The sequence below is a fragment of the Botrytis fragariae genome (genome assembly GCF_013461495.1).
Source record: "Botrytis fragariae strain BVB16 chromosome Unknown tig00000001, whole genome shotgun sequence".
Classification (NCBI taxonomy): Eukaryota; Fungi; Ascomycota; class Leotiomycetes; order Helotiales; family Sclerotiniaceae; genus Botrytis; species Botrytis fragariae.
Genome location: NW_023500987.1, coordinates 2,794,137 through 2,819,720, shown reverse-complemented (window position 1 = coordinate 2,819,720; position 25,584 = coordinate 2,794,137). Strand labels below are relative to the sequence as shown.

General features: G+C 43.3%; 9 protein-coding genes across 9 annotated transcripts; 4 read left to right on the top strand and 5 right to left on the bottom strand.

Moving 5' to 3' along the window:
- Window positions 1–149: 149 nt before the first annotated feature.
- Bfra_000864 (uncharacterized protein) lies at window positions 150–1,995 on the top strand (the record flags this gene model as incomplete). The annotated part of the gene is made up of 3 exons (XM_037331308.1): window positions 150–178; window positions 245–1,390; window positions 1,809–1,995. 3 exons carry the CDS (start codon window positions 150–152, stop codon window positions 1,993–1,995), a joined length of 1,362 nt encoding a protein of 453 aa, XP_037197641.1.
- A 1,259-nt stretch (window positions 1,996–3,254) lies between these two features.
- On the top strand, window positions 3,255–5,527 carry Bfra_000863 (putative pre-mrna-processing factor 39 protein; the record flags this gene model as incomplete). The annotated part of the gene is made up of 5 exons (XM_037331307.1): window positions 3,255–3,323; window positions 3,384–3,599; window positions 3,652–3,755; window positions 4,092–5,294; window positions 5,344–5,527. The coding sequence occupies 5 exons, from the start codon at window positions 3,255–3,257 to the stop codon at window positions 5,525–5,527; spliced, it is 1,776 nt and encodes a 591-aa protein (XP_037197640.1).
- Window positions 5,528–5,916: 389 nt separating this feature from the next.
- Bfra_000862 (putative allantoate permease protein) lies at window positions 5,917–7,684 on the bottom strand (the record flags this gene model as incomplete). The annotated part of the gene is made up of 4 exons (XM_037331306.1): window positions 5,917–6,370; window positions 6,422–6,924; window positions 6,981–7,271; window positions 7,328–7,684. The coding sequence occupies 4 exons, from the start codon at window positions 7,682–7,684 to the stop codon at window positions 5,917–5,919; spliced, it is 1,605 nt and encodes a 534-aa protein (XP_037197639.1).
- Window positions 7,685–8,521: 837 nt separating this feature from the next.
- On the bottom strand, window positions 8,522–9,734 carry Bfra_000861 (uncharacterized protein; the record flags this gene model as incomplete). The annotated part of the gene is made up of 2 exons (XM_037331305.1): window positions 8,522–8,560; window positions 8,610–9,734. The coding sequence occupies 2 exons, from the start codon at window positions 9,732–9,734 to the stop codon at window positions 8,522–8,524; spliced, it is 1,164 nt and encodes a 387-aa protein (XP_037197638.1).
- A 226-nt stretch (window positions 9,735–9,960) lies between these two features.
- On the top strand, window positions 9,961–11,355 carry Bfra_000860 (putative actin-like protein arp-6 protein; the record flags this gene model as incomplete). Its single annotated transcript, XM_037331304.1, has 2 exons — window positions 9,961–10,393; window positions 10,451–11,355. The coding sequence occupies 2 exons, from the start codon at window positions 9,961–9,963 to the stop codon at window positions 11,353–11,355; spliced, it is 1,338 nt and encodes a 445-aa protein (XP_037197637.1).
- Window positions 11,356–11,724: 369 nt separating this feature from the next.
- Bfra_000859 (putative germin-like cupin protein) lies at window positions 11,725–12,449 on the bottom strand (the record flags this gene model as incomplete). The annotated part of the gene is made up of 2 exons (XM_037331303.1): window positions 11,725–11,939; window positions 12,005–12,449. The coding sequence occupies 2 exons, from the start codon at window positions 12,447–12,449 to the stop codon at window positions 11,725–11,727; spliced, it is 660 nt and encodes a 219-aa protein (XP_037197636.1).
- A 1,601-nt stretch (window positions 12,450–14,050) lies between these two features.
- On the bottom strand, window positions 14,051–15,838 carry Bfra_000858 (putative mitochondrial cytochrome b2 protein; the record flags this gene model as incomplete). Its single annotated transcript, XM_037331302.1, has 3 exons — window positions 14,051–14,211; window positions 14,320–15,660; window positions 15,811–15,838. The coding sequence occupies 3 exons, from the start codon at window positions 15,836–15,838 to the stop codon at window positions 14,051–14,053; spliced, it is 1,530 nt and encodes a 509-aa protein (XP_037197635.1).
- A 1,256-nt stretch (window positions 15,839–17,094) lies between these two features.
- On the bottom strand, window positions 17,095–20,151 carry Bfra_000857 (putative karyogamy protein; the record flags this gene model as incomplete). Its single annotated transcript, XM_037331301.1, has 1 exon — window positions 17,095–20,151. One exon carries the CDS (start codon window positions 20,149–20,151, stop codon window positions 17,095–17,097), a length of 3,057 nt encoding a protein of 1,018 aa, XP_037197634.1.
- Window positions 20,152–22,199: 2,048 nt separating this feature from the next.
- On the top strand, window positions 22,200–24,552 carry Bfra_000856 (putative arca-like protein; the record flags this gene model as incomplete). Its single annotated transcript, XM_037331300.1, has 9 exons — window positions 22,200–22,213; window positions 22,301–22,329; window positions 22,461–22,583; window positions 22,642–23,135; window positions 23,192–23,501; window positions 23,564–23,989; window positions 24,042–24,148; window positions 24,201–24,300; window positions 24,359–24,552. The coding sequence occupies 9 exons, from the start codon at window positions 22,200–22,202 to the stop codon at window positions 24,550–24,552; spliced, it is 1,797 nt and encodes a 598-aa protein (XP_037197633.1).
- Between the last annotated feature and the right edge of the window lie 1,032 nt (window positions 24,553–25,584).

Sequence of the window (25,584 nt, the reverse complement as noted above, 5' to 3'; positions counted from 1 at the left end):
ATACAAATGTTTTATAGTATTGAGGGGAAGGACTATTCCATTGAATTGAGACCACTAATCACTTGTGGAACAGCGATCTGAAAACCACCATATTTGCAAACTATATTTCAGATCATTTTTGGATCAATCGATCCACCATCTACTCAAACATGGGATTCAGGCCTAGGAAATACCGACCGTACGTTTACCAATTTCTACATACACCCAAACGGAAGTCCCGCTAATCACTAGTTATTCTATCAAGGAAATCTAGCAAAGTGATGATAGATGAAAGCGAACGTTATAGTGTCTACGCCAGCGAGTGTATGCTCTTACCTGGCTACATGGAGCAATCAATCACACTCGATATGGGTACTCATGGAGAGCGTAGGAGATTTTTGAGATACTCGATCGAATTTGAAGTAGAACCGGAGCCAGGCCAGAGAGACAGTAAACATGGATATATTTACGGTGGTTACTCACAATCACATCGACTGGGCAAAACAAAAGAAGGAGAGGTGAGATCTTTCTTGAAGACACTTAAGGCACTACACAAAAAAACTAGGGAAAGGATAGAACTTAATGATCATCGCTTCAAAAAGCTTGAATATGTTAGTGCTGTCCTTAAAGCAGCACTTGAGAAGGGAAGTTTGCTAGTTCATCAACGTAAATTGGAACTTCTCGAGCATGGCCGCGACACCCGGCAGGCTCGGTTCATAAGACCCGGAGCCAGAAAAACTAAGCAAGAGAAAACGAGACGTGAGAAGGAGTACGAAAGACGAGAAGTTAGAAGAGACGAGACTTTAGGTCGAATTAACAATTCTAGAGTTGCTGAGAAATTAGGGGTGCAGCTACGAAATAACGAGAAGAGGAGTCGAAAGCGGCACGACCGGATGAGATACCCTTCACAAAGTGATGCTGAGTCCACGGGGTCGTGGGAAACTGCTTCAAGCGTTGACTCTTATTCCGAACCTTCTCATGGAAGGCGGCGTCGCAGTTCATCTCGTCACTACGATGGCTATACTAGCGGATATCACGAAGACGACTCTTCAGATGACGAATCTGATACCAGATCGCACGCATCTACAGTGTTTTCAAAATCACGCCGCCCCTCAAGCTATGGTTCTAGAAGCTCTATCTCTTCCGGATCTAGTCGGTCAAACTCAGATTACATGTCAAGACATAGAAGTGGTCGTCACAACAATTACCAGACCAACGATCAGCTTCGGAAGCCACCGAGTCATCCACCCAATTTTAAACACGGTTATGGGACTATACCGACGGAGGATCTGCCTTATCCAGACGAACCGTACCCGGGAAGAGCTCAGCCATATCATCCGTATGATGATAGAGCGGATTATCATTATGATTATAGTGCGGATAATCCGTATGATGATAGAGCTGATAATCCGTATAGAAGATCGTGATTCACGGCAAAGAACGAGAGAGGGGGTAGGCAGCGGTGAAGGAGGTAGTTGGGAGATAATGGTAAATTGGTTATTCAGTGTGTCCCACAATTTTAGTACTGATGGGTCTGAGTTTTGTTATTGTTTCATTTTCTTTCTTACTATTGTTCACTATATGTATGATCTCTTCTTCACGCTAATATGCTTCATTACTTGGGAATATCTTATTTACCTTTTCTTGTGCAAATCTGTTATATCTACTGTGCAAAAAGAGCTTGCAGTGTCATTGAAGGGCACTTTCCGTATTGAAAATCTACGCCCACAATCAGGTATTAGCTTTTTGACTTCAAACGAATAAGCATGTTTACAATGGGGAATACCAGAAAGGATCGCTAATTCAATAATGCTGAACGGATCCCACAGGTCGACCGATCTCTTTGACAGATACAAAGCCGCGGCCGATAAAAGGGCTGGCCAAGAGGCCCGCTCACATAACCTTATAACCTTCACATGCGCGCTTGCAGTGTGTATAGAATCTGTATACTCAGCCTCTGGGCCACGCATTGGAACTCACAATCTACCCAGTCGAGTACCACATAACACTTATTAAAAGGACCTTACTGTATTACGTTCTTCCCTTCCGGATTGCCAATTTTGTTTGGCTGTCAAAATAAGACACTTTAAGAACGTGAAATAAGTTTGCGTTATGTTTCTCACAACTAGATCATGAGCAATCTTTCTGGAAAACAACGTTGATACAAACAAGCTGCCACGAGACACTTCAATTCACATAGGATACACTTGAGCCTAGACATAGATATTACATATACTGTAGTGTAGTGTACCGAGGCGCAGTGTGCCGAAGTGTACTGTAGAAGCCGTCATGGGCGAGTGTATTTGCAGTTCCTCCTTCAGGTGGGATGAAGAATTGAAGAATATCTGAAGCACTACCTGGTAGTGATAGAAGTCCAAAGGGACCGACCATATGGAAAGGAGCAACAATCATGCGCGAAACCAGTTAATCTACACTCAAAGTTACGCCGCAATCAATCGGGTCCGTAGAAAAGGAGAATATATAATGAAATGAATGGGAAAGGCTTCAGAAGTTGTCAAGTGAGATCATGCTTCATTGAAGCGTTCATTCTCTTCCTATATGTTTGATACTTTGTATCGTTCATCACCAGCCTTGATAATTATTAAAATTTCAAAGAAAGAATTTTTTAAAAGTTAAAAGGTATGGGCCAGAAATGATTAGCGTGACGCTAAGCCTGTTTAGCTCTAAGTCATTCTTCACCCACCGAAATGGTCCTCTCGAGAGCTTCTCAGAAATTCCCTCTAGGTAGGTACCTAATACGATGCGTATATCTCAATAAAGATATTCCTACCTATGTATATATATTGAAATAAGATACCTCTCACCACCAGCCTGTGTAAATTCTTATCATAAGTCGTTTTAGCCGTCTAATGGTCCAACAGTCCAACATCCTCTCCGATCATGCGCTTTCGTGTGTATGCCGTAGGGAATTTGAATCGCCGTAATGGAACGATGGAATGAGAAACATAGTTGAATATACATGTATTTTCGAACCACATCGTGAACGTGAATATATCCATTACTTGAATTGGGTATTGCTGACTGTTCCAAGAATTTTTGCTTACCTAATGCGTGAAGCTCAAATTTCAGCCTCACCCGTTCGTTCCTTTCTCTACCATTTTCTACAATCCACATCAATTGTTTCTCTGCATTAATAATTTACACTTGAAGACTTTAGACTCGAGACAATAAGAAGCCAGAACTCTTATTGTATAAATCTTCTTTTAAATACTCTCTCCATCCAAAACTTCATTACAAATAACGCGACGATTATTATGGCTGACTTTCATTATGGAGGGACGGATGAGGAGTCTGCTGAGATCAAGAAGCTGAATGCTGAAGTTGTAGGTTCATCAATGTGTTTCTATCGATTGCGCGTTTGCTGATCAGTGCTCTATCTATAGCTCGAAAATACGGATAATTTTGAGAGTTGGGAGAAGCTTGTTCGCGCAGCAGAGACTCTGGAAGGAGGTTTAAATCGTAATTCAAGTCCACAAGCGATTGCGACAACTCGAGATTCTTACGATCGCTTCCTTGCGAAATTTCCCCTCCTGTTTGGATATTGGAAGAAATATGCAGATCTGGAATTCTCCATAGCTGGTACAGAAGCTGCTGAGATGGTGATTAAAGATAGACCGTAAGGCAATTGAGCTATGTGCTGACATATTTTAGGTCTTTGAGAGAGGTATCGCCAGTATAGCAACATCTGTGGATTTATGGACGGATTATTGTTCCTTCAAGGTTGAGACAAGTCATGATCCTGATGTGATCAGAGAGTAAGTATACTAGATGCTTTCCTTCCCTTAACACAGCATCTGCAGCATGGTCATACAGCCACATGAGCTACGTTCGGAGTTTTCATGGCTCACAAACGGTGAGAAATGCCAAAAAAAGCTGCTCATGTTTGACTCTTCTCACCAACATGACCAGGATATCTTTCTGCTATCACAAGTTCGCTTTTGTCCCGTATCACTCTGCACACATTGTCGGCACGAGGAGGATATAAATATCATTGCATTTGTGCACACTGCCCTTCCCGTATTTGCACTCCTTGCCACCTTTCCATTCCCTCCCTTTTCAAAGTATGAGGCGCATCTAACATTTCATATTAGGCTTTTCGAGCGTGGAGCCGTCGCAGTGGGATTGGACTTTCTTGCCCATCCTTTCTGGGATAAATACCTAGAATTTGAAGATCGACTGGAAGCTCAAGACAAGATATTTGCTATTCTGAACCGAGTTGTGAAGATTCCTATGCATCAATATGCTAGATACTTTGAGCGTTTTCGCCAATTAGCTCACGCTCGTCCATTGCTAGAGCTTCTTCCAGCCGAAACACTCGAACAATTCCGAGCCGATGTTATTTCCGAAAGTACCGGCTTCCAGGCAGGTCCAAAGGGAGAATTAGAGATTGAACGTGACATTAGAACCAAGATCGATAATTTCCATCTTGAAATTTTCGCTCGTACACAAGCGGAAACCACGAAACGTTGGACTTACGAGTCTGAGATCAAGCGTCCTTATTTCCATGTCACCGAGCTCGATAATCAGCAACTTTCAAATTGGCGCAAATACTTGGACTTCGAAGAGGCCGAGGGTGATTATACCCGTGCTATTTTCTTATATGAAAGATGTCTAGTGACCTGCGCATTCTACGACGAGTTCTGGTTTCGCTACGCCCGGTGGATGTCATCAAAGGAGCGCAAGGAAGAAGAAGTCAGAAACATATATCAAAGAGCAAGCACACTCTATGTGCCAATCAGCAAACCCGGGATTAGATTACAATACGCCTATTTCGAGGAGATATCCGGCCGTGTCGATGTTGCGAGGGATATTCACCAAGCCATTCTGGATCGCATGCCTGGTCATGTAGAGACCATCATTTCTTGGGCTAATCTTGAACGCCGCCACAAAGGCCTCGATGCCGCAATTGAAGTCTACAAAGCACAAATCGCTTCAACAGAATTAGACATTTACTCCAAAGCAGCTTTTGTTGTTGAGTGGGCCATTTTACTGTGGAAGATTCAAGGATCTGTCGATGAAGCTCGTCAAGTTTTCCAGAAGAACACACAATGGTATCCAGAGAGCCGTCATTTCTGGACTAAGTACATGGAATTTGAGTTGGCGCAGCCAACTAACTCAGTCTCGGAACCCGAGCACCATGAAAGGCTCAAGCAAATTCATAGTGATATGATCAAGACATCCATGAGGTTGGATACAAAGAAGGAGATCAGTAATCTATACTTGATGTACCTAAGAGAAAGAGGTTCCAAGGAGACCATGAAGGAATTTTTACAGATTGATCGCGAGCTAAACGGGTAAGCATCCTTCTCCAGTACTACAGAGTACCATGTTAACAGACCATAGACCTATATCAGTTCAACCCGACTATGTTAAAGCCACTGAGTTGGGGAAAGCGACAGCAAACGGAGCTATTCCAGGTGTTGACTCGACTTCTCTACTGAGAGGCGAAGTCAGATACACTACATATTTTCAACAGCGCAAGCAACCACTAACTGTTGATCCGCAAGGCCTCGCATCTTTCCATTAGATCGTTGTATTGCCGCTTGTGAGAATCATCAGTGTCGTCGTCGGGTCTTAATAGGTTCGACCAGGCAGCGTGTACAATAGTATCCTTATCAGCCTTGCGATTGGTTCGGGATGAACTCGTCGACCTTTTCTTTTCTTCTTTCTCCTCGAATGCTGGATAAATATAACTTAGGCAGCTTAATGATTAGAGGAGTGGCAGTTTTGGGAATACATAAAGATTCGCCTCCATGGTTTCCTTTTCTTCACATAGTTGATAGATTAAAAGCAATTTTTCACCCACATCTTAGGACAAGATGCATGCATCGTTGTGATTATTATTGATTGAAGTACCGTCTACCTCTGAGCGACATACTCTTTTCTCTACTATCTTCTAATATGCATTCCTCCATCTCAGTAAACATACCTGAAGTTGGGATTCTCTCTATCCGTCAAATCGTCAAAAGCGTGCACCATGTCTCTATCATTAGCCTCTCTAACTCCTGCCTCTGCCAACTCATCTCTCCTTTTATTTTCGCTCATCAGGTGCCATCTGAGGAAGATTAATACCAGAAGAAGTAACGTGTAACAGCCAAGATGCGTAGCAAATGCGATAAAATAGCGTGGCGCATCATTCTTCAGGAAAACTTGAGGACCAACTGCATTTCCTGCCGCCCAGCTTATAAAGTTTGCAGCGACGACGATGGTTTTCTTAGTTTGACCAGCGACGTTACGGGACATGAGAGTCAGGGAGAGGGTGGCAGTGGACCAGAAAGAGAGGGTTAGGTAGTAGGAGATTAAAAGGCCGACTTTGGTACTGAAGTTGGTGTTGCGGACTGTCATGAGGACGATAGTGCCGATGAATGAACTAAATGTCAGGATTAGAATAGTAGCGGTGATATCGAATGGGTTCACTTACGGTAAAAGGTAGAAAGTCATGATTAGAATATTTTGGTTGTACTTCTTCACCAAGAAGTGACTAGAGAGTAACACGATGATGATGTAAAAGCCTAATACCATAGCCAAGAGCTGCGTTTGCAGAACGGTGAAATTGAACCCTGTGATGATGATATTTGCGAATGCACCCAGTCCACTCGTTGGCAATGTGGTGCATATAGCTATTAAACAATAACAGTACATTTGCGGATCGGTAAATGCGTCTTTGACGTGCTCGATACGAAATTTGCGGTTTTGCATGCCCGTTTGATTGGAGCGGACACGTTCGACCATGAGTTTTTTGTCGGCTTCGCTGAAGCATTTGGCGCGCATAGGGGAGTCGGGCATCCAGAATAAGATGAAGAGTCCCCAGAGGAAGGAGAGACAGGCGTAGGTGACGAAGATTGCTTGCCATGATTTGAGAGGGCCGGATTTGAGAAGGGTAAAGCAGTAGGCGAGGAGCCCGCCTACAATTTGTTGAGCGCCCTACAGTCATCCTCGTTAGATATATCCGATCATATTGGGATTAGAGACGAGCATACATTCATCATGTACCAGTATATTACAACTCCTGCTTGTTCTTCTCTTTTGTACCACATACTAGACAAAACCACAAAGATGGGCTGGCAAGCAGCTTCGAAGATTCCGAGAAGGGTACGAGCCACAACCAGACCTTCGAAGTTATGGCAGAGGGCATGCATTGAGAGTATTATACTCCAAACACAAACATTGATACCCAGATATTTGGCAATTGGTACGCGTTGTATAATCCAGTTCGTAGGGTACTCTACAACTAGAATACCTATGTATATACATGTTGTGAGCCATGGATACTGCCCCCATATTAGTGATTGCTCAAATCTGGTAGGGAAAACAGATAGATAAATACCTGTGTGTCGGAAACATTAGCATCTTTTCTGATGCCCATAATCGATGTGAATGCCAATGTTCCTTTATCAAGCGCTTGTATGAAGTATGTCAGGATCATGATAATCAAAACTCGTCTATCGATGAGCTTCTTGAGTCGTTTATTCTCATCATCGCTTATATGGATAAGCACCTCGCTGGTATATTTAGCAACCTCAGAATCGACACGCCCATAATCCATATGATCTGGCTTGTCAGGTCCTGCATAGTGCATATCTTCGACGTGGGATATGTCGTGATCTGATTTTGGAATAGGATGAGCCATTCCCTGTGCCTTTGGCTTTTGAGACGAATCTTCGATGGAGCCAGCCATGTTCATCTTGGATACCAAATTGCGGGTTCAGTGATGAAAGAGATGAGTGAAGTGAGAGAGAATAGAACTCGCAACATCCCACTTTCTGCAGAGGTCATGAAGCTGGTATAAATACTGATCATCCCACGAAATCTCGCCCGCTTTGGCCGCATACATGCATGCATCTTCATCCATCGAACAGGCCGGAGCGAATTTATCCATCCCATGGGGAAGCAGAAAGTTGTTTATGGGGAAGTGGGGTACCTGGTCTTCAACTTGGCATCAAATCCTCGGGGTATCTCGATGGGTATCTCGCTTTCAGGTAACCGAGACGTGGGGTACATAAGCTGCTTTGACAATCGGTTATACACGAGCACCAAACAGAACACCGAATACAGGAAGATCTCCATTCGCCAAAGAAACGGATAAGCAAGTAGATGTGGTGAGTGAAGGATGCCAAAAATGTATTGACAAGGGTAGTAGCTCAACTTGTTAATATACACGAGCACTTCTATGAGATCGAATTTGGTGCGCGGTGAACAAAAAAAATAATCACCTTTCCCGAAGGATCGTGCAGTATTCTTGCAGTCTTTGGACCTCATCACAGGCCAAGGTATTTCAATCTTGATATCCACAGGAGTGAAAAGTTTTGTCTCGTATTGCATCTGGGTATCATATCTTTGTGAAATTCTAAATATGCCAACAAATCCAAATCATATTCTTTCTGAAAACATGCATAAAATTAGATCAAGTAATATGCAAGCTAATCACTATCAGCTGATATCTAGTAAAGCTTTCAAGAACTATAGTTCCAATACAATGGTTGAAAGAAGGCAGTTCGGTAAAGTCGTTGCTTTCATTGCATTACCAGCCCTTTTTCATAGCCAGCTGGAATTTGTATGCCTAAAACAATTAGCAAGCGATACGAGTCCAAAAATTGGACAATACGCACCCAAGTAGTGAAATCATCTTTCTGCCCCTCCCAGTCTTTGATCAACAACTCAACTGTAGCAAAACCAGTGAACCAAGTCTCATCCATGAGCTTGTCAATCGCAGAACTATCTAAGTCATAGAATGCACTTGCTAGATCATCCGTGAGGTTTGTGATCTTCTTCATTCTTACAAGTACCTCATCTAAACACTCCACAATGCCTGGATCCTCGGAGGATTTCTCCTTCAGTTGTGTAGGTAACTCAGGATGTGGCAGATAGGGAAGTGTCTTGAACCTTCTCTTCTCGACCGCTTGATACATCAAAATTATGAGCCTCAATCTTTTGGTCGACGACTCGAGCTTTTCGCGAATCTTTTCCGGGTCGTCCTTGGGTATGTGTGGTTGCGATCCAAAGAGATCATCTACGATATCTTGAGGGTCTTTGCTTCCATCGTCTTCATCGCCACTGTTCTCATCCTCATCCTCGTCATCTGATTCTTCCTCCGCCCATGCTTGCAGTTCTTCGAGCGCATCTTTTACCAAATCTCGATATTCTACAGCTTTCTTCATAGCCAATCCTGCTACACCCAGAGTCTTTAAACCCATGACAGAATCACAGGCATCCCATACAACACCTGTCGAAGCCAAACTACCCTTCCCACTTGATTTTCCCGTTCCATTCTTCTTGTCGTCACTCAGAATGTTTCCATCTAATGGAATTGCTTTGACCAGAGTCGATAACTCCGTCAAGACCTTGTTTACTCTCCATTGCAGCTCTTCACTCATAGCCTTGGTGTATTTCGCAGCATGGCAGATTTCGACGGCAGATGCCAGGCCTGGTAAAGGTCCCGACACAAGTTCTCGCAAGACTTTACTGATTGCGGAAGGCGTAAAAGGCTTATTGATAATTAAAAGAGACAACTTCGTCGAGTGTGCTTTGATTAAGCTCGCAGAATCATGGGCAAGGTCGATGGCATTAACATCGGCGTGCTTGGGTTGCTCTTTCTTTTCAGACGATGACCCCTCCTTCACATCTTCTGGACCTTTTGCTGAAGCTTGTAGTTGTAAAATCAAATTTTTGATGTTTTCGACGGTAGACTTTAAAAGAGCCAAGTCATCGCCGGCTTTCTTTCCGGTGTCGGCCATGATATCGTTGTTGTGGTGTAAATTCAACAATTATGACGCTGAGAAATCTGAAGCCTGAAAACTATTTTCTTGGTGGGGGTTTCCGCGCGAATCCCATAGGTAGTGCGACGCGATATTCACCCCTGTAATGCGTCGATAAGCTTCAAGCAACCACCAAAGTTACCTTTACCATCCCGATAATAATGCGCTGACACCTTTTTCGGTCCAAACTTGGACGAAATAAAAAATGTCTACACAGGAAAAAGCAGCAGCTGCTGCTCAAGCACCATCCAGAACTCTGGTCGTTGACAATGGAGCTTACACTATCAAAGCTGGATTCTCATCTCCAGAATCTACAGATTCACCGCGAATTATACCCAATTGTATGGCCCGCGACCGCGAAAAGAAGGTCTACATTGGATCACAACTCGATAATTGTAAGGACTTTGGAGATATCGTCTTTCGTAGGCCCGTCGAAAAAGGATACCTGGTGAATTGGGAGGCAGAGAAGGAAATATGGGAGCACGAGTTCTTTGACAAAAAAGCGCCATTACATTGCGATCCAAGAGAGACGGGTCTCATATTGACAGAGGCACCTAATGCGCTGCCAGTTCTGCAAACAAATTGTGATCAAATGATTTTCGAGGAATTTGGCTTTGCTAGCTACTATCGGTGCCCTGGTATGTGGTGATATATATTAAGTTATGTTTTAATTGCGTATGTTAATGAATATCTAGGTCCAATTCTCAATTCGTATAACGACATTCAAGGGATCTTTAAAGGGCCAGCTCGAGATCCATCACAGCCTCTTCTTCCCGCCGAAATAATACTTCTCATCGATGCTGGATATTCTCATACGACCGTTACACCTGTGCTGCGAGGGCGCCCTTTACAATCAGCGATCAGGAGATTAGAAGTTGGAGGCAAGCTCATGACAAACTATTTGACACGCTTAATATCTCTACGCCAGTATGATATGCGCAACGACACTTATTTGGTCAATGAAATAAAGGAAGCATGTTGTTATGTATCAAGGGACTTCAATGGAGATATGGAGAAAACATGGAAAGGAACTAGAGGAGACCGAAGAGAAATATTCGAGACGGGTGGTGGAATAGCGAAAGATTATGTTCTCCCGGATTATCATAATCGGTCTCAAGGTTTCGTGCGAGATCATGATCCACTACAAGCAGGAAAATTAAAACAGCTGACCAAGGGGAAGCTGGCAGAAGCTGCGGAAGATATTTTGACTTTGAGAAACGAAAGATTTACTGTCCCAGAATTACTATTTAATCCATCGGACATTGGTATGCGACAATCGGGCATTGCTCAACTAGTCATGGAAAGTCTCTCTGCTTTACCAATGGGTCTATGGCCAGCGCTTCTCGCAAATATCATTGTCGTAGGAGGCAGCTCAAAGATAGAAGGATTCATTTTGAGACTGCAACTTGAAATTAAGGCTCTTGCTCCAGCGGAGTGTTACGTTCGTTGTGCGAGACCAGAACATCCTATTATCAGCACTTGGAATGGTGGAGCAGAATTGGCGAGACATCCTGATGTCTTGAAGAAGCTATCAGTAACGAAGGAAGAGTATGACGAACATGGAAGTGCTTGGGTCGCAAAAAAGTTTGGAGGCAAATAAGGAGCGTGTTCAAGGTACAATACCCGTCTCCAGACGTACGAACCGAGCCTTTTTTGTCCAACCAACCTTGATGGGCAGTCTCACCTCCTTTCGGAAAATAGTGTGGTAACTACGTGTACATGAATTGCACCATGGCGAACAGAACGATAGTCAAAGTATTTTACACAGTTGTTGCTATACTTAGTAAACCTCAAATCGCTAGACGGTTTCCTCAAAACGATAACCAAAACGCCAGATTGTATTGTATATCCAATCCACAACCGCCACTTCAACACAACAGCGAAAAGACATCTATTGCGAGTCAATACCATGTCGAGTAGGATTCTGAAGGGATTGATCACTCACAATTAAACGACACTGGAATTTGCATTACATTTTCCCCCTGCAAGCTGCTAGGCAGGCCGCAGATCCAATTATACTACCGGTGCCTACTTCTGGTATAGGTGGAAGATTGAACCCTGCCGCTGGATTACCAAAAGCCGCAGCTATTATATCCGGTGGCAACTGTGCAAGTCCATTAAGAATGTTCTGTGTGCCTGCATCCTCCGAATTCAGCGCCGATACAAGAGTAGCCTTAGTACAACCTTGATTCCATTCAGCATTAGTTGTCTTAGTTCATAGGGACAAATAGTACCTAAATTTTGCATACTGTGAATACTTCCTCTCGGAAAGATTGTCATCTGCCATGGCCTCAGTGTTTGGTTAACAACCTTCGCCCCGTTTTCCTCAATCATCCACGTCTGCGTCACACCCTCGACTGCCACTACAAAGTTCGTGCCTCGTGGGTGGTAATGAGGAGGTAACATTCCACATGGTCCCAAGTTAATCAAAGCCATCGTCATACCGTAACTAGTCGAAGCAGGGAATGTAGCAGCATCGGCGTTGACGACGGCACCTGGCGTATAGGTGTAGTGGGGCTGCGTAGTAAAATCAAAAAACCAAGTCAGGTTGCTGTTTAACAGAAAGTTCATTTTGTCGAGCTGAGTAGAGGCAACTTTGATCTCGCCATCGAGGATAGAATTTATCGTTACATCGATGCACTGAACAGAGGTCGCGAGTATGCCTAGCGAGGCAATTGCGAGTTTTGGAAACATGATATTGATTGGAAGTTCGAGCAACTAATTTCAGGTGATTGGATTACTCAGAGTGTTCGACGGCAGACTGCAGGATCAAGAGTGGATGCGGTGCGATAGAAGATGCTGCGGTGAAACTAAACAGGAATATCCCAAGATCTTTATACATGACCCGGCCATCCGGTCATTGCTCCATGAATGAAACAAGAGACACAGGTTAGAACGCCACTCCTTGAGCCATTTGATTGTCATCACAACTTCATTTCCGTCGGCTTCTTTTTGTGGCGTGTGATGATGGAAATGGAAGATCAATGGTCTATAAATGTGCCACTGAACGTGGTGGCATGGTACGATTATAATTAATGATGGGACGAGCGTTACGTTTATGAGACAGATCCTCATCTTCTCTGGGATCTTTTGTGACTTCAGCTTGTGGCAGATGCGGAGAATGTATAAATGAACAAATAGATACCCATGAGCCTGCTCACAATTCTATCATGGCGCCTTGTACACTTCACTTGAGTGCAATTCTCTTTCCTCGTCTAATACATTTTGCCTGAGGGATGGAACTTCGCAATGTTTCTTCGAAGCTCAGAGTAGATCGCCTTTAGCTCGTGTTCTTTTCTTTCAGATATATCAGTATTAGGTACTATAAATACATGCATAGTGGAGCACGGGTGATAGCTCTCATTAGGTATATATGCTTCATGCCTTCAATTGCAATAGTTTGACACTTCTTCACAACATTGTAACTGCAAGACATACCCATTGGACTCTAATCACAAACGAAACATCGATTTGTGACGAGTATATTCAAGGAGCCGGTTGTAACAGAATGTTCAGTGATAGTACAAATTGCTCTCTTACACTCGGTACCGGTTTCTCGCCCGGAGCAAAACTTCCCTCGTACATCTACATACTTGTTCACGTATTGGCTAACATCCTATCACACTCCCGCAATCACTATTTGTATACGTGGGGGTGTACAGAAATACTTGTACGGAGTTACAAGACATAGTGGAATCGAAATATATACATACATACATACATACATACATATACACAATGTCAACTCTCTCCAAATTTAGTTTGTCCAAGTATAGTCCAAGACAAGTAGATGAAGCGAATAGATTAAAGCAAAGCGGAGCGGAGCAGAGCAGAGCAAAGTATCCTAATGATTAGGAATTTGAAAGATGAAAAATAAACTTTATATTATCATTTGCCTATTCATTCTACTAGTGAATTGAGAATATGTAGCGGATTAGATTAGTATGTAGGAGGCATGTGTTGATATCTCAGTATATAATGTATTCATGGATGGATGGATGGATGGATGGATAGCTAGGTAGAAGGGGTGATGGGGGAATATGTGGGAGATATCAAGGTGCTATAGACAACATGGGTAATACTCGAGTAGACATAGTATTATAGAAAGTATGAGGTACAAACATCAAATCCAACTAGCTACCTAGGTACAAAGTATTATTCATTTTCAACTGAGCCTGCAATACTAGATTCTAAATATGATCAACCATCCGCAATTTATATATCTACAATCTATATACACACCATACCAAAATTACCTACATTAACACAACCACCGACAACTCTCCATTAAGAATCTACAAATTGGCTTTTACCCACAATCCCAATTTCTCCAAGCCTGGATGACCATCATACAAATCCCTTTCTACCGCTCTAGCATTAACGTGTTTGGGACCCAACTCACTGATCTTCTCCACACCTAGAAGTCTCATGCAAGTTTCCATTTCGGCTTTGAGGACTAGTAGATATGTATGTTAGCAAATTCCCCAATCTAATTTCAGTACCTTTTGAGAAATGAAGATGGAAAGCAGACACTACTGGAACAAACAAATCAGAAAATACATACTCTCGAACGTTCTTTCGACGCCCTCTGGACCACCAGCCCCAAGACCAAACAATGCAGCTCTGCCAACCCCCACAGCTTTAGCTCCAAGACATAGAGCTTTCACGACATCTGTACCCCGCTTAATGCCACCGTCGACCCAAACTTCTATCCTACTTAGAACCTCCGGGCAGTATTTTTGGATCTCGAGGAGTGTGTGGATAGCAGGTGGTGCTGTATCTAAAGCTCTTCCTCCATGATTTGAAAGAAGAATGCCTTTAACTTGTGGGGCATATTGAGATGCTAGATATGCATCTTCATGGGTTTGAATACCCTTTAAGACAATTGGCATTTTAGTATGTTTAGCCAACCACTGCAGGGTAGATTTCCAAGTCAAATCTGCGGCTGTTCCCATGAACAGTTGTTTTCCCACCCCTCCTTGGCCAGCTGGCGGACTGTTATCTTCCACATTCTCCTTGGCTTTGACTCCCGAAGAAACAGGTAGGCTAGCTCCTACATCCTTTTGTCTCTCATCATGTTCCCTCTTTCCTGGCACTGGCGCGTCTAGAGTCAAAACGATAAACTTATACTTATCACTCATAGCATTAATCCTTTGTAGCATAGCTTCACTCTTCTTCCTATCATTTTGCACATATAACTGCCAACCGAAAATCTGCCCTGGTAGTGAACCCTCTACAATTTGTTCAGGGGTCATGCTCGCATTATTCGACACAATTTGCACAGCACCAAAGTTCGAAATTCCCTTCGCAATGCCCTGTTCACCAGCCGGATGAGCTAATCTTGCCATTGCTGCTGGCGATACAAAGATCGGCAATCCAACTTTCTGTCCTAGTATCGTGGTGGAAGAATCACATTTTGTGCAATCGACAAAGACTCGTGGTCGCAGGAGAATCTGTCGATATACCGCATTATTGAAACTTTTCGACCAAAGATCATCTGCCGCCGAGTAATAATATGACCAGCATTTATTTGAGATCTTTTTCGTGGCCAATTGTTCAATCTCATCGAGATTGAGAAGGGTCTTGACATCCGCATCTACATCAACTGTATCTTCACCATTATCTTTTGAACCCGCAGCTTCAACAGGAGAACTCTTTGTTTTCTCTTCAACCGGTTGTTGTAGTTCCGAAACGTCAATCTTGCCGAGGATTTTGGAGGCGTCGAGATTCTCTTCGAGGGTTCCGGGCGGATGAATCATTTCGAATTCCTCGGTAGCGTCAACGTTACCGGCGAGACTGAGAACGATTTTGGATCCGCCAGGGTGATTGGGGAGAAACTCCGTGACATCGTAGACGGTTGAATTGATGCATACCCAGCAGGATTCTGGTGTATTGTGGGATGAGACTATGTGTTGTCTGTGTTAGTTTAAGGAATGCATGCTAGAAACGAGTGAAATGGGACGGGATAGATTAAAGCAGATGCGATCATGATTGACTGAGGAAACATTGAACAGGAATCAAAGACAGTAGAGATGAGTGGAAGAAAAGACCATACCTTCTGAACCCTTAAATGTCTTCGTCATTTTGACACAACCTCGATGTCTTTTCTACAAAAGTCGAACAATATGATAAATAGATGCAATCCTTATATCCTGAAATATCCCATATACCTATGGAACTAAACAAATTACACAATATAATAATAATATTCAATGAAATATAAGTATGTCGGCACAATCCAATCAATGGGACACCAGATACAGTTAATATAACCCAGAATGAATAATAGAATCAAGCTTCACTTGAAGAAGCATTCCCCGGCGATTTCGGCCCTCTTTAAACCGGAAGATGCAGTCCCCACAAATCTGGGGTTTAACGGAGAAAAGTGACGGTGTGTACTCCACTGTTTTCCTTCATCGTTCTACGATGGAGAGCGAATCATGGAATGCGATTGGTAATTGGGTCCATATATGATTTAACAAGACTTGGGGAGCATCGAAGTTTTGTGTGTAGACACATAGGTATGCCTTGATGAATGGTGATGTGATATCAACAAGAATTTATACCTACCTAGGTATGGAAAGGAATCATTACCTACCTACATCGCCTAGCTACCCAGGTATATCTCGAAGAAATTAGAAAAGATAAAAACTGAGGTGTGAAGGATAGAAACGTCCTCCTCCCTCCACTTATGGATGATCATGTGTTACAATTATTACTTATTATATTATATACACTAACATATCATTTATATCTAGACGATGGAAATGATCTTTTCAGCCTCCAAGTAGCGGTGAATGAAGCTGGTTTATAGGTTAGAAAGAAGCATAAGAGAGCGTGGAATAAAAGCTATCAGCCTGTTTCACAAATCATTTCATTCTATAAAAAGAAAACGTCGACATCTATGGTTATAGTAAAAGGGTATCACAGTCTTCCTTCGCTTCGCTAACTACCTAGCAATCCTAATTTATCTATCATACAAGTAATGGTATCATTCTCCATCGTTGACCTCGCACAGCCTCTTCACCACCCCAAATTCCCAATCCATCACATTCCAATCCATTGTACTTCTATAACCTTCAAATGTGAATTGTGAAATCTTGTGCGGGCAAGTTTCGACCATACCGTTTAAACTCCTTCAATGCTCCATTCACACTGTATAATTTCAATAGCACAAAATTCCATTCGCTAAAAGACATCGCGCGTTTCAAAATGGCGTGGTAAAGAAAGAAAAAACGCCTACAAACCATGCTGTGTATAATTTGAGTCGAACGATAAAACATAGGAACTCATTTATAAGAGCTTCAGTAACCCAAGAACTTCGATTTGACAAGAGGATTTATGGTCTCCATTGCTTCTTGGAATTACCTTTGCTATCAGTTGTGGATGTGCTGCTACCTCTGTTTGGTGCGGGACTATCCCTGCCAGCCATTTCCGAGTTTCTGCCTCGTGGGGTGGGAAGAAGGCTTATCCTTCTGCTGGTAGCTAACGAGCTAGCAGGTCTTCGAACCACCGGGCTGCTAGCTCTGGCTTCATATGAAAATGAAGGTTGCATCGAGGAGCGACGGTTATTGCCTGTCAGATTGGACATGGAAGACTTGCTAGCCAGAACACGGGGACGGGAAGGTGAATTAACTGATAGTGTATGTTGAGAGTATGGCCCAGGGGTAGAGAGGTCACGTCGTACTGTTCGTGAAGCCGGTCTATTGCCTGAAGGAGTTGTAGGTTCTCGTATGACTGGAGAGGCTGTATTTCCGCGACCCAGTGGGCTTCGTAATGGTATCTTGGAATCAGATGTATTGGACCTAGTAGACCGATTCGATTGGGTGGAACTTGGTGTTGTGACACTAAGAGGTTTGAAACCATGGCCAATAAGTATATCACTGGTATTAGTGCTGGTATTCCATCGAGGTCGATTGTCACTGGGTGTATTGGAAGGTCGGGGGAGTCGACCAGTTGGGGTTGCAGAGCTTTGTCGGGGAGGGATGGGGGATGGGGAAGCTCGACTAAAAGATCGAGGAGGTTGTCCAGCACTTAAATTTCTTCTTGATCCAGCCACACTACTTCTGCCATTGGAACGTATCTTTCCATTCCTTGCGGGTGTTGTTGGGTCAAGTTTGCTACTTAAATTTGACATAATCACTGAGGATGCTGGCGAACTTCCTGGTGTATCATTGTTCAAGCTTCCAATGGTTGAGCGATCATTCGAAACCATACTCGAGATTGAATCTCTGAGCTGCTGGTTTCTGCGATCTGACTGGAGTTCTTCAAGTGTTGTGTCCAATTCGTTCATTTGATCTTTCAACGAATCCCACCTCTGTTGCATATCTGAGTGTAATCTCAAGATTTCACCATTGACTGTGAGGCGATCCTTTACTCCTTTCTCGATGATTGATAGAACTCTTTCGATGGCTGGACCGTAGTGCATCTTCTTCGCTTCGTAACTTTCGATCTTCTTGCCCATGGTAGCAGGGTTGTTTAGATGGACCCCAGTATCAAGAGACTCCTTCAACTTGGCACAGCTTCTTTCGACAGATTCATACATTTTCTGTGCTTGTCGACCCGCACCGCGGAAGACGAGAACCCAACGATCTTCGCCAAGTTCCCTTCGTAATGATTCAGCATCTTTCTCGAGAGAGTTCCAACTTTTCTCCAAACCACCTCGTCGACTTTCCAGCTCGTCGCAGGCCGTGGGAAATATCGCTTCGGCTCTAGCATGAAACGTAGATAATCTCATAGGTAAGAAGTCCAAAGAAGCTCTCAGGGGCTGCATTCTTGCAAATAATGCTAAGAGACTTGAATCGTCTTGCGCCATTATCGGTGTAACTGGCGAGTTAGGGCTCAGAGGAAAGGCTGCTGAAGATGTCATACCAAATCGACTGTTGGCCTGTAACCTCGACTTAGATGAGGGCGTTTCTTCTACAATTGTCTCGAGCTCCTTGATATCAACTCCGTCGTTGTCGGCTTCTGCCAAGGACTTGTGCCGCTTCTCCTCCATTTCAAAAACGAGTCGCGCCAGAATATCCACTTCATTGCCTATATCTCCCAAAACTGTATTCCATAATTCCTCCCATTCCATAGCAATCTCAACCGAGTTTTTCACACCCTTGAGATTTCTCCTTATCTTTTCCCATTCCTCAAGGATGCTCTCTACCTGTAGTACGACCTTTTGAAGTTCCTCTGCAGGAACCGTAGCAATATCCGGGCGTTCTTGTAAAGACTCGATGGCTGACACGTAAACATTAATTAATTTTTCGAAGCGTGTAATCGCATTATCCACTTCCTCTAACCCTTCTCTACCGCCAGCTGCTGCCCATTCCACATCATCCTCTCCATCTAGGCCAGAGACAACATCTGATGCTTTTGATATCCAACTTCTAATTTGTTCTGCGGCTCCCATTAATGCCTTCGAGGCAGATTTTGAGCTGGGAATTGCGGATATTTTCGTGGACAACGAGGCTGCATCTGGTAGTTGCAAAGACGTCAATTGAGCAAGTTGACTTGCAAAAGACGCTCGCGATAACGTGTAAATTGAGCCTGCCCGTTGATGACCAAAGGGATTGAAGTAGGATGAAACGTCATTTGAAGATTCGCTGGGTGTTGTCGCAGTTGGCGGAGTATCTTTAGCTATGGGGGGTGGAGGTGTCTCGTCTTCGTGGATAGGAGGTGGAGGTGTTTCGTCTTTGCGGATAGGAGATGGAGGTGTTTCGTCTTTGCGGATAGGAGGTGGAGGTATTTCGTCTTTGCGGATAGGAGGTGGAGGTATTTCAATCTCTTCTACAGGAGGTATCGTTCGTTCGATGTGCGCCTGCTTTATATCTGCCATTGTTTTCGTGCCATTTCCATTTGTATGTTCTGGTAACCGATACTTCTGCGAATCCATTCCTATAAGGTCAACATTTGTTGTCATGTCCTGATTACCAAAGTTATCAAGCGAAGGTGTTGAATGCGTGGCACTGTCAAGTACTCGCGTGTCACTAATGCTGATCTCTCGAAGGTTGGTCTCTTTAAAGCTGCCTCCAGTTACTTGAGGAGTCAAGAGACCAATGCTGCCACTCCAGGCTCGACCTCGTCGGTGAATATGCGAACTCGTAGAATTAGCGCGGTGGAGGTGATCGAGCTGGCGAATTTGATCTTCAGGAATGCGGCCAATTCGGTCAACTGGTGACGTTGTCGTTGCTGAATTTGGATCGGGATCTTTTCCGAAACCTAATGCTGCAAGTCGAGCAGCAAGACCAGGCGATGGTTTTCGCACAGTTCGTGGTTTTCGTTCGTGATCTTTATCTGGCGTTGAAGGTGTAGAATCGTCGGATTGCACGCCGGGACTCGAAATATATTCCGACCGGGGTCGCAAAAATGTATCGGATCGCGAAAGCGCGTCTTTAAGCACTGTCATTTGAGTGGATTTGGCAATCTATCGTTGGGAATTCATCGATTTTCAAAGACGCAAAAGCGACTATGGAATATCTCATCTCATTACGTCGAACGAGATGGAGGCAATGTCCAGGTGGCCGTTTGATAAAGATAGTTTAGAATAACAAACTTGGGTTTGGGTTTGGGTTTCTGGTACTGTCAAAGCAAAACCGTTAAGTTTAAAGGGGATCCACGGCCTAGCCTCGAAGCTTTTTATTAGATGCGAAATGAATGAGGTCTTATCAATTTTGGTTTGGTAACAAGGCCCCGGTGTGGTACGGTAACATATTTTATTGGAGAGAGAGAAGTCTAAAAGAGGAGAAAAGAAAAAGGAGAAGGAGAAGGGGAAGGAGGTGAAGAAGAGGAGGAAGAAGAAGAAGAAGAAGGAAGAGACAATTTCAATAATGAATGATAATTTCACGAACAATCATAAATAACCTTCAATTGAATGGAATGGAATTATTGAATCCAAGAGATTGTGAATTCGAGAGGAGTTACATTGCAGTATTTAGGTGTTTGAGGTTTAGGAACTGATTGCTGGTGAGAATGTTTCGCGACATTCCTCTCATTTCAACTGGATACGTATTCAGGACCAGTACCTCCAATTACAAGCATACTTAATAATGAGTACTTAATAAAGTCGATGAAGTTGTTGTACGAAGCGAAAGCGATTGGGGAGAAGATCAAGATTGATTTGTCTTGATTGGATTACACACACACTTCTCGGACATCCGTCTTCTCTTCCTTACCCACCTACCTAGGTACTTTCAATGTCTACTTCTGAAATACTCAATTCCTTTGGACGGTTCTGCTTGATCGATGTAGGACCGATGGGTGGATTCCGTACCTACCTACCTAGATACTCGTACAGTACTTGATGAATACCTACCTCCGATGATATCTGTCTATTCATCTTTTCATCTATTCATCGTCCACTCAACTGATTTTAATATGTGGGATCCACGAGCAGCCTCTTTCCATTCCTGTAGCTGGGATAGCCTTGCTCTCTTTTATATGAAACGTGAGAACCAGATAGAATGAGGCATCATATGATGACTAAATAAGAGTTAATAACATTACAAAGTTGCTAGCTTCAACCTTTTGCATCAACGAGCGTTTTCGAATTACAGAGGGGGGGCAGGGAAGCTTCCAATCGACTCAATCGTACAAACTTCACTGGACCGTCATTTGCTTTTGGGATCACATGATCGTGAAACACAATCTTCTGCCATTGTCCTCGACGCCCATCGGTCCTTATCAACATGATAAGTAACGATGATGGCGATGATAGCAAAGACGACGAGGATGAATCGGGTCCTTTTTGCTGCATTCGGGATATCTCTGCATTGCATCAGTATGCATTTAAGGAACACCCTCCCAGTCAATCAGACATCAGACAATCACTTTGCAGACCTGTATATCCCAGCAGTCGGAACATCTTCGGTTTCTGACTTCTTTGCCTTGCAGCTTCTATTCTTGTGCAGCTTCTCCTTTCACTCAAAGTTCGAGGTTCAAATGCCAATGAGAAGTGCCTGCAGAACGAAAATGCGAAACTTCACACCCATTATCTTTCTTTCGGTCATGTCATCCAACATCAAATGTTCTGGACATCACAAAGAATTGTGGATTGGCGATAGGTATTATGTGATTCGCGACATATCAAGACAATTGACCGTTGACAGGTAACAATTGTTTGTACTACACGTCTGTGGTATCTAGAGTTGGTTAGAAAAGATACCTAGGTGGCTCGGTGGATAGGTACCTACCTACCTACCTACACGAAAGTTATCCCCCATGCTCCTACCCCAGCTTTCTAGTTCCCCACGTCTTCCCACCTTCCTGTAGCTCAGCATTTTACTTACTCGATTGCTTTGTTATTACACCATACCGTAAATTCTTGGAGGACGTGTGTCTATATTCTATATTTTATCCATTGAGCTTGAAGCAATTCCAAATGCTATTTACAGCCAAGATTTCATATAGTAATGATACTGGTCACACAAGAATATCGAAACGTCCCTTGAATTTTCAATGTCAAGTCCTAGGTAAATCGATCTCACCCCCGAATTGAATACATAAAACACAAGGCAATATGTCTGTCCAATCGAATATGGCTGACATGCAATCATTAGGTCTTCTGCAATTGAGCAGAACCATATTGGTAGGTGTATTTGTGAAGTTCACAGGTTCCTACCCTGGCTGCTCGACAGCATAAATTCATACAGCGCTTGATTTGTTGTCAAGTCGCTTTTTACCCTATCCTTCATTTCACCACCTAACATAACTACTCAGACGACGAAAGTAACCATGCGAGCTTTTCTCACTCCCTTGGAAAAATACGTTTTCGTCATGGCTCCAGTGCCCGTTACGATTCCAATTTCCAAAATCAAGTATGGGTGAAATTACCTGGAAAAAGTGAGTAGAAGTTGAATTGTCACTGCAATTATCCTTATTCACACGTACAATTATTTAGTTGGTTCTGACGACTTTATCGATGAGTCACCCGAATTAGACGAAATATATACAGTGATAGCAAGACGTGAAAGCACATCTACATCTGATTTGACTGCCAATTGGAGTGAAATCACCCAGCCAATTATTTCCACAGGGTTAATCGAGCGGCGGCCATCTACCACCTCTCGTACTGAAGCTTTTAAAAAGTCTCTTTCGAGAGATCAAGAAAGATCCCCAGTGAAGAGGCGACGGGTAGATGATGACAATTCGTCTGCTTCAAGCAAGCGTTCAACTGTCAGATCCTACCCAAGAAGACCTGCAAAGACTGATGGATATCTCACTGGATCAAATACTTCTGGTGAAATGGTGCATCAGCGGCTCGTCGACTATGACTTATCTACAATCTTCCCTCGAGAACTGAATGTCCAAAATGAAGTTGTGGATGACCTATCTCAGTCAGAAATACAGCAGGCTTGCCTTTTGAGATATTTTGCAGATGAGCTAGCTGGTTGGGTATGTACAGCCCTCAAATTAAGCCCACCCTTGCTCATACTTATTATTATTTTCAGTTTGACCTCTGTGACCCGGAGCGCCATTTTGCTTTAGTAGTTCCACAAAGGGCGAAACATTGTCCCGCACTTCTCAATGCTATATACACAGCATCTGCGAGATACCTTAGCCGGCTTGAACGGTATAGGAATAATGGCATGGTTGAATATAACGGAAATTCGCTACCCAACTTACATATGGAGACTGCTGCTGAATATCACAGCAAGTGTACAGAGCATCTTGTATCTGTATCAGATAATCTTGATGTCTTGTATGACGAAAATCTACTGGTCGCTTCTGTGATATTGAGATTCTATGAAGAAATCGATGGTTCGCTCTTCCTATCCAATGAAGTTAGATTGCTTTGGCTAACCATATATTGTGTTTTTTAGCACCCTTGGGCGGGGGAGACGGGGCACCAAAAGGAACTCAAGTATTTCTCACAGCTCAAGCATCAGGAGGTCTTGACAGTAGCCTTCGTAGAGCTGCTTTTCGTGTCGCATACAGACAAGAAGTTCACATGGCTTTTCTTAGACAGAGACCTTTTCATATGCCTCTACAGTATCACGAATATCGATCCCTCGAATATGCGGACGATTTTACATGGGCTTATCGAACAATTGTCCATTGTGCTGATGTATTACAATACTGCTACGGCCTTGGGAGTAAATCCAATGGCGACTATGACATGTTAGTTCAGTATCACGAAGGTTGGGAAAGCTTACGTCCACAATCCTTCGATGCTTTATACGATAGAGCTGCTGCTGTGAATTCAAGGCGGGCACTACCTGAGATATGGTATTTATCTGATTGCCATGGTAAGTGGTTCCTGATAACTTGCCACAATGCGATACTCATCAAATGTAATAGTCACTGCACATCAACACATGGATATCTCTCGAATTCTACTCACAACTTACGATCCGCGAATACCTAGGTTGGGACCAGGCCTCAGAGCAGTCAAACAAGACATCGAAGTATTTTCTCTCATGTATAACTTTGAGTGCTATACTGATTCTGATCCCCTAGGCACAGATAAACACGATCGTTAAACGTCTTTGTGGCGTAGCAATATCGAATCATAAGTCTCCATCCGCGATGAACATAGCCTATATGGCTATCTCTATGTGTAGGTCTTCGTCCTCGTCGTCAAGTTTCGAATTCAATTAATCACACCCCCTATACAGGCGGCGAACAGTTTACACACATCGAAGACCGAGGGTGCATCCTTGAGGTATTGAAATACACTGAGCAACAACATGCATTGCCAACAACACATATTCGTAATAGGTTGATAGAAGCTTGGGAATGCTCAGGTGACGTGCTAGTGAACCATGGTCAAGAGGCTATAGAAGGCTACATGGATATTATTGATGAGTGATTGTTACAACAGCGTATGGCAGAATATAGATTTGCGGTGGGGTTCCGCAAACCCAAGATATTACAGGTTACTGTGGGCCAACCCAGCGTTAACTCCAATAAAAGTTATACTAGCCCTTATGTCTAATACATCCTTCGAAACCAGTTGAATACTTTCAAATTTTGATGTATTGCTACTGCCTACCTAACTGGTACCAACTATGTAGGTAGCAAGTGAAAGCCTCTCAATCGCATTTACAATAAATAGCTCACGACTTGGACATGCAGGTCGAATGCAAGGTCTTCTGGGTAGAACATTAGATAAGTAGTTTCATCATCTATAGGAGGTATGACGAATACATTGATCACGCAATAGGCAAGGAAGCAGACAGGTACTAGGGAGGTATCCATCAAGGTGTTGATAGTGAGTGACACAGACTTCAAAGGTATCCATCAAGGTGTTAGCTACTAGATGCTTTTTTCTTTCAAAGTATTATAAAGCTAGACACATCGACTCTATATAGTCCTCTTCTTTAACCACAATCCAAAGGAACTTTTTCTCTTCTCCGCCTTTAAACCTCGACTCAAGAAATCCATTGTTTGCCATTCGATTCCAGCGCAAATTTTATGTTTCATCGATTATTTTACAAACGACCCCTTGTCCAGCTAGGTACTTAAGAAGTGAGACTTCAGGCGAAGAGGGCAAGTTCAATCGGATTCTACTTCCTCACGCTGAGATACGCTTCGCCTTGGGTACGAATAAGAATTTTGTTTCTAGAGCTCATCTCGTCCGGACCGTGCGATTATCTCGAAGATGCTTCAACCAAGACCCATCCACGCACTTGCTCATTTTGGGGCGGCTGTTCATTGCGTATCCAAAGAATAGCTTCGCATTATGCTATCACGACACAAAAAATGTGGCCACATATAAAACGGATTTCGTTACGACCAATCAAACCAAAAAGTTACTTGAACGAATGTGATGAATTTATCTTAAATCAACAACCAAAAACAAGTGGACCCTGCTTCAACCCCTGTCCTTTGCAAACAGCAA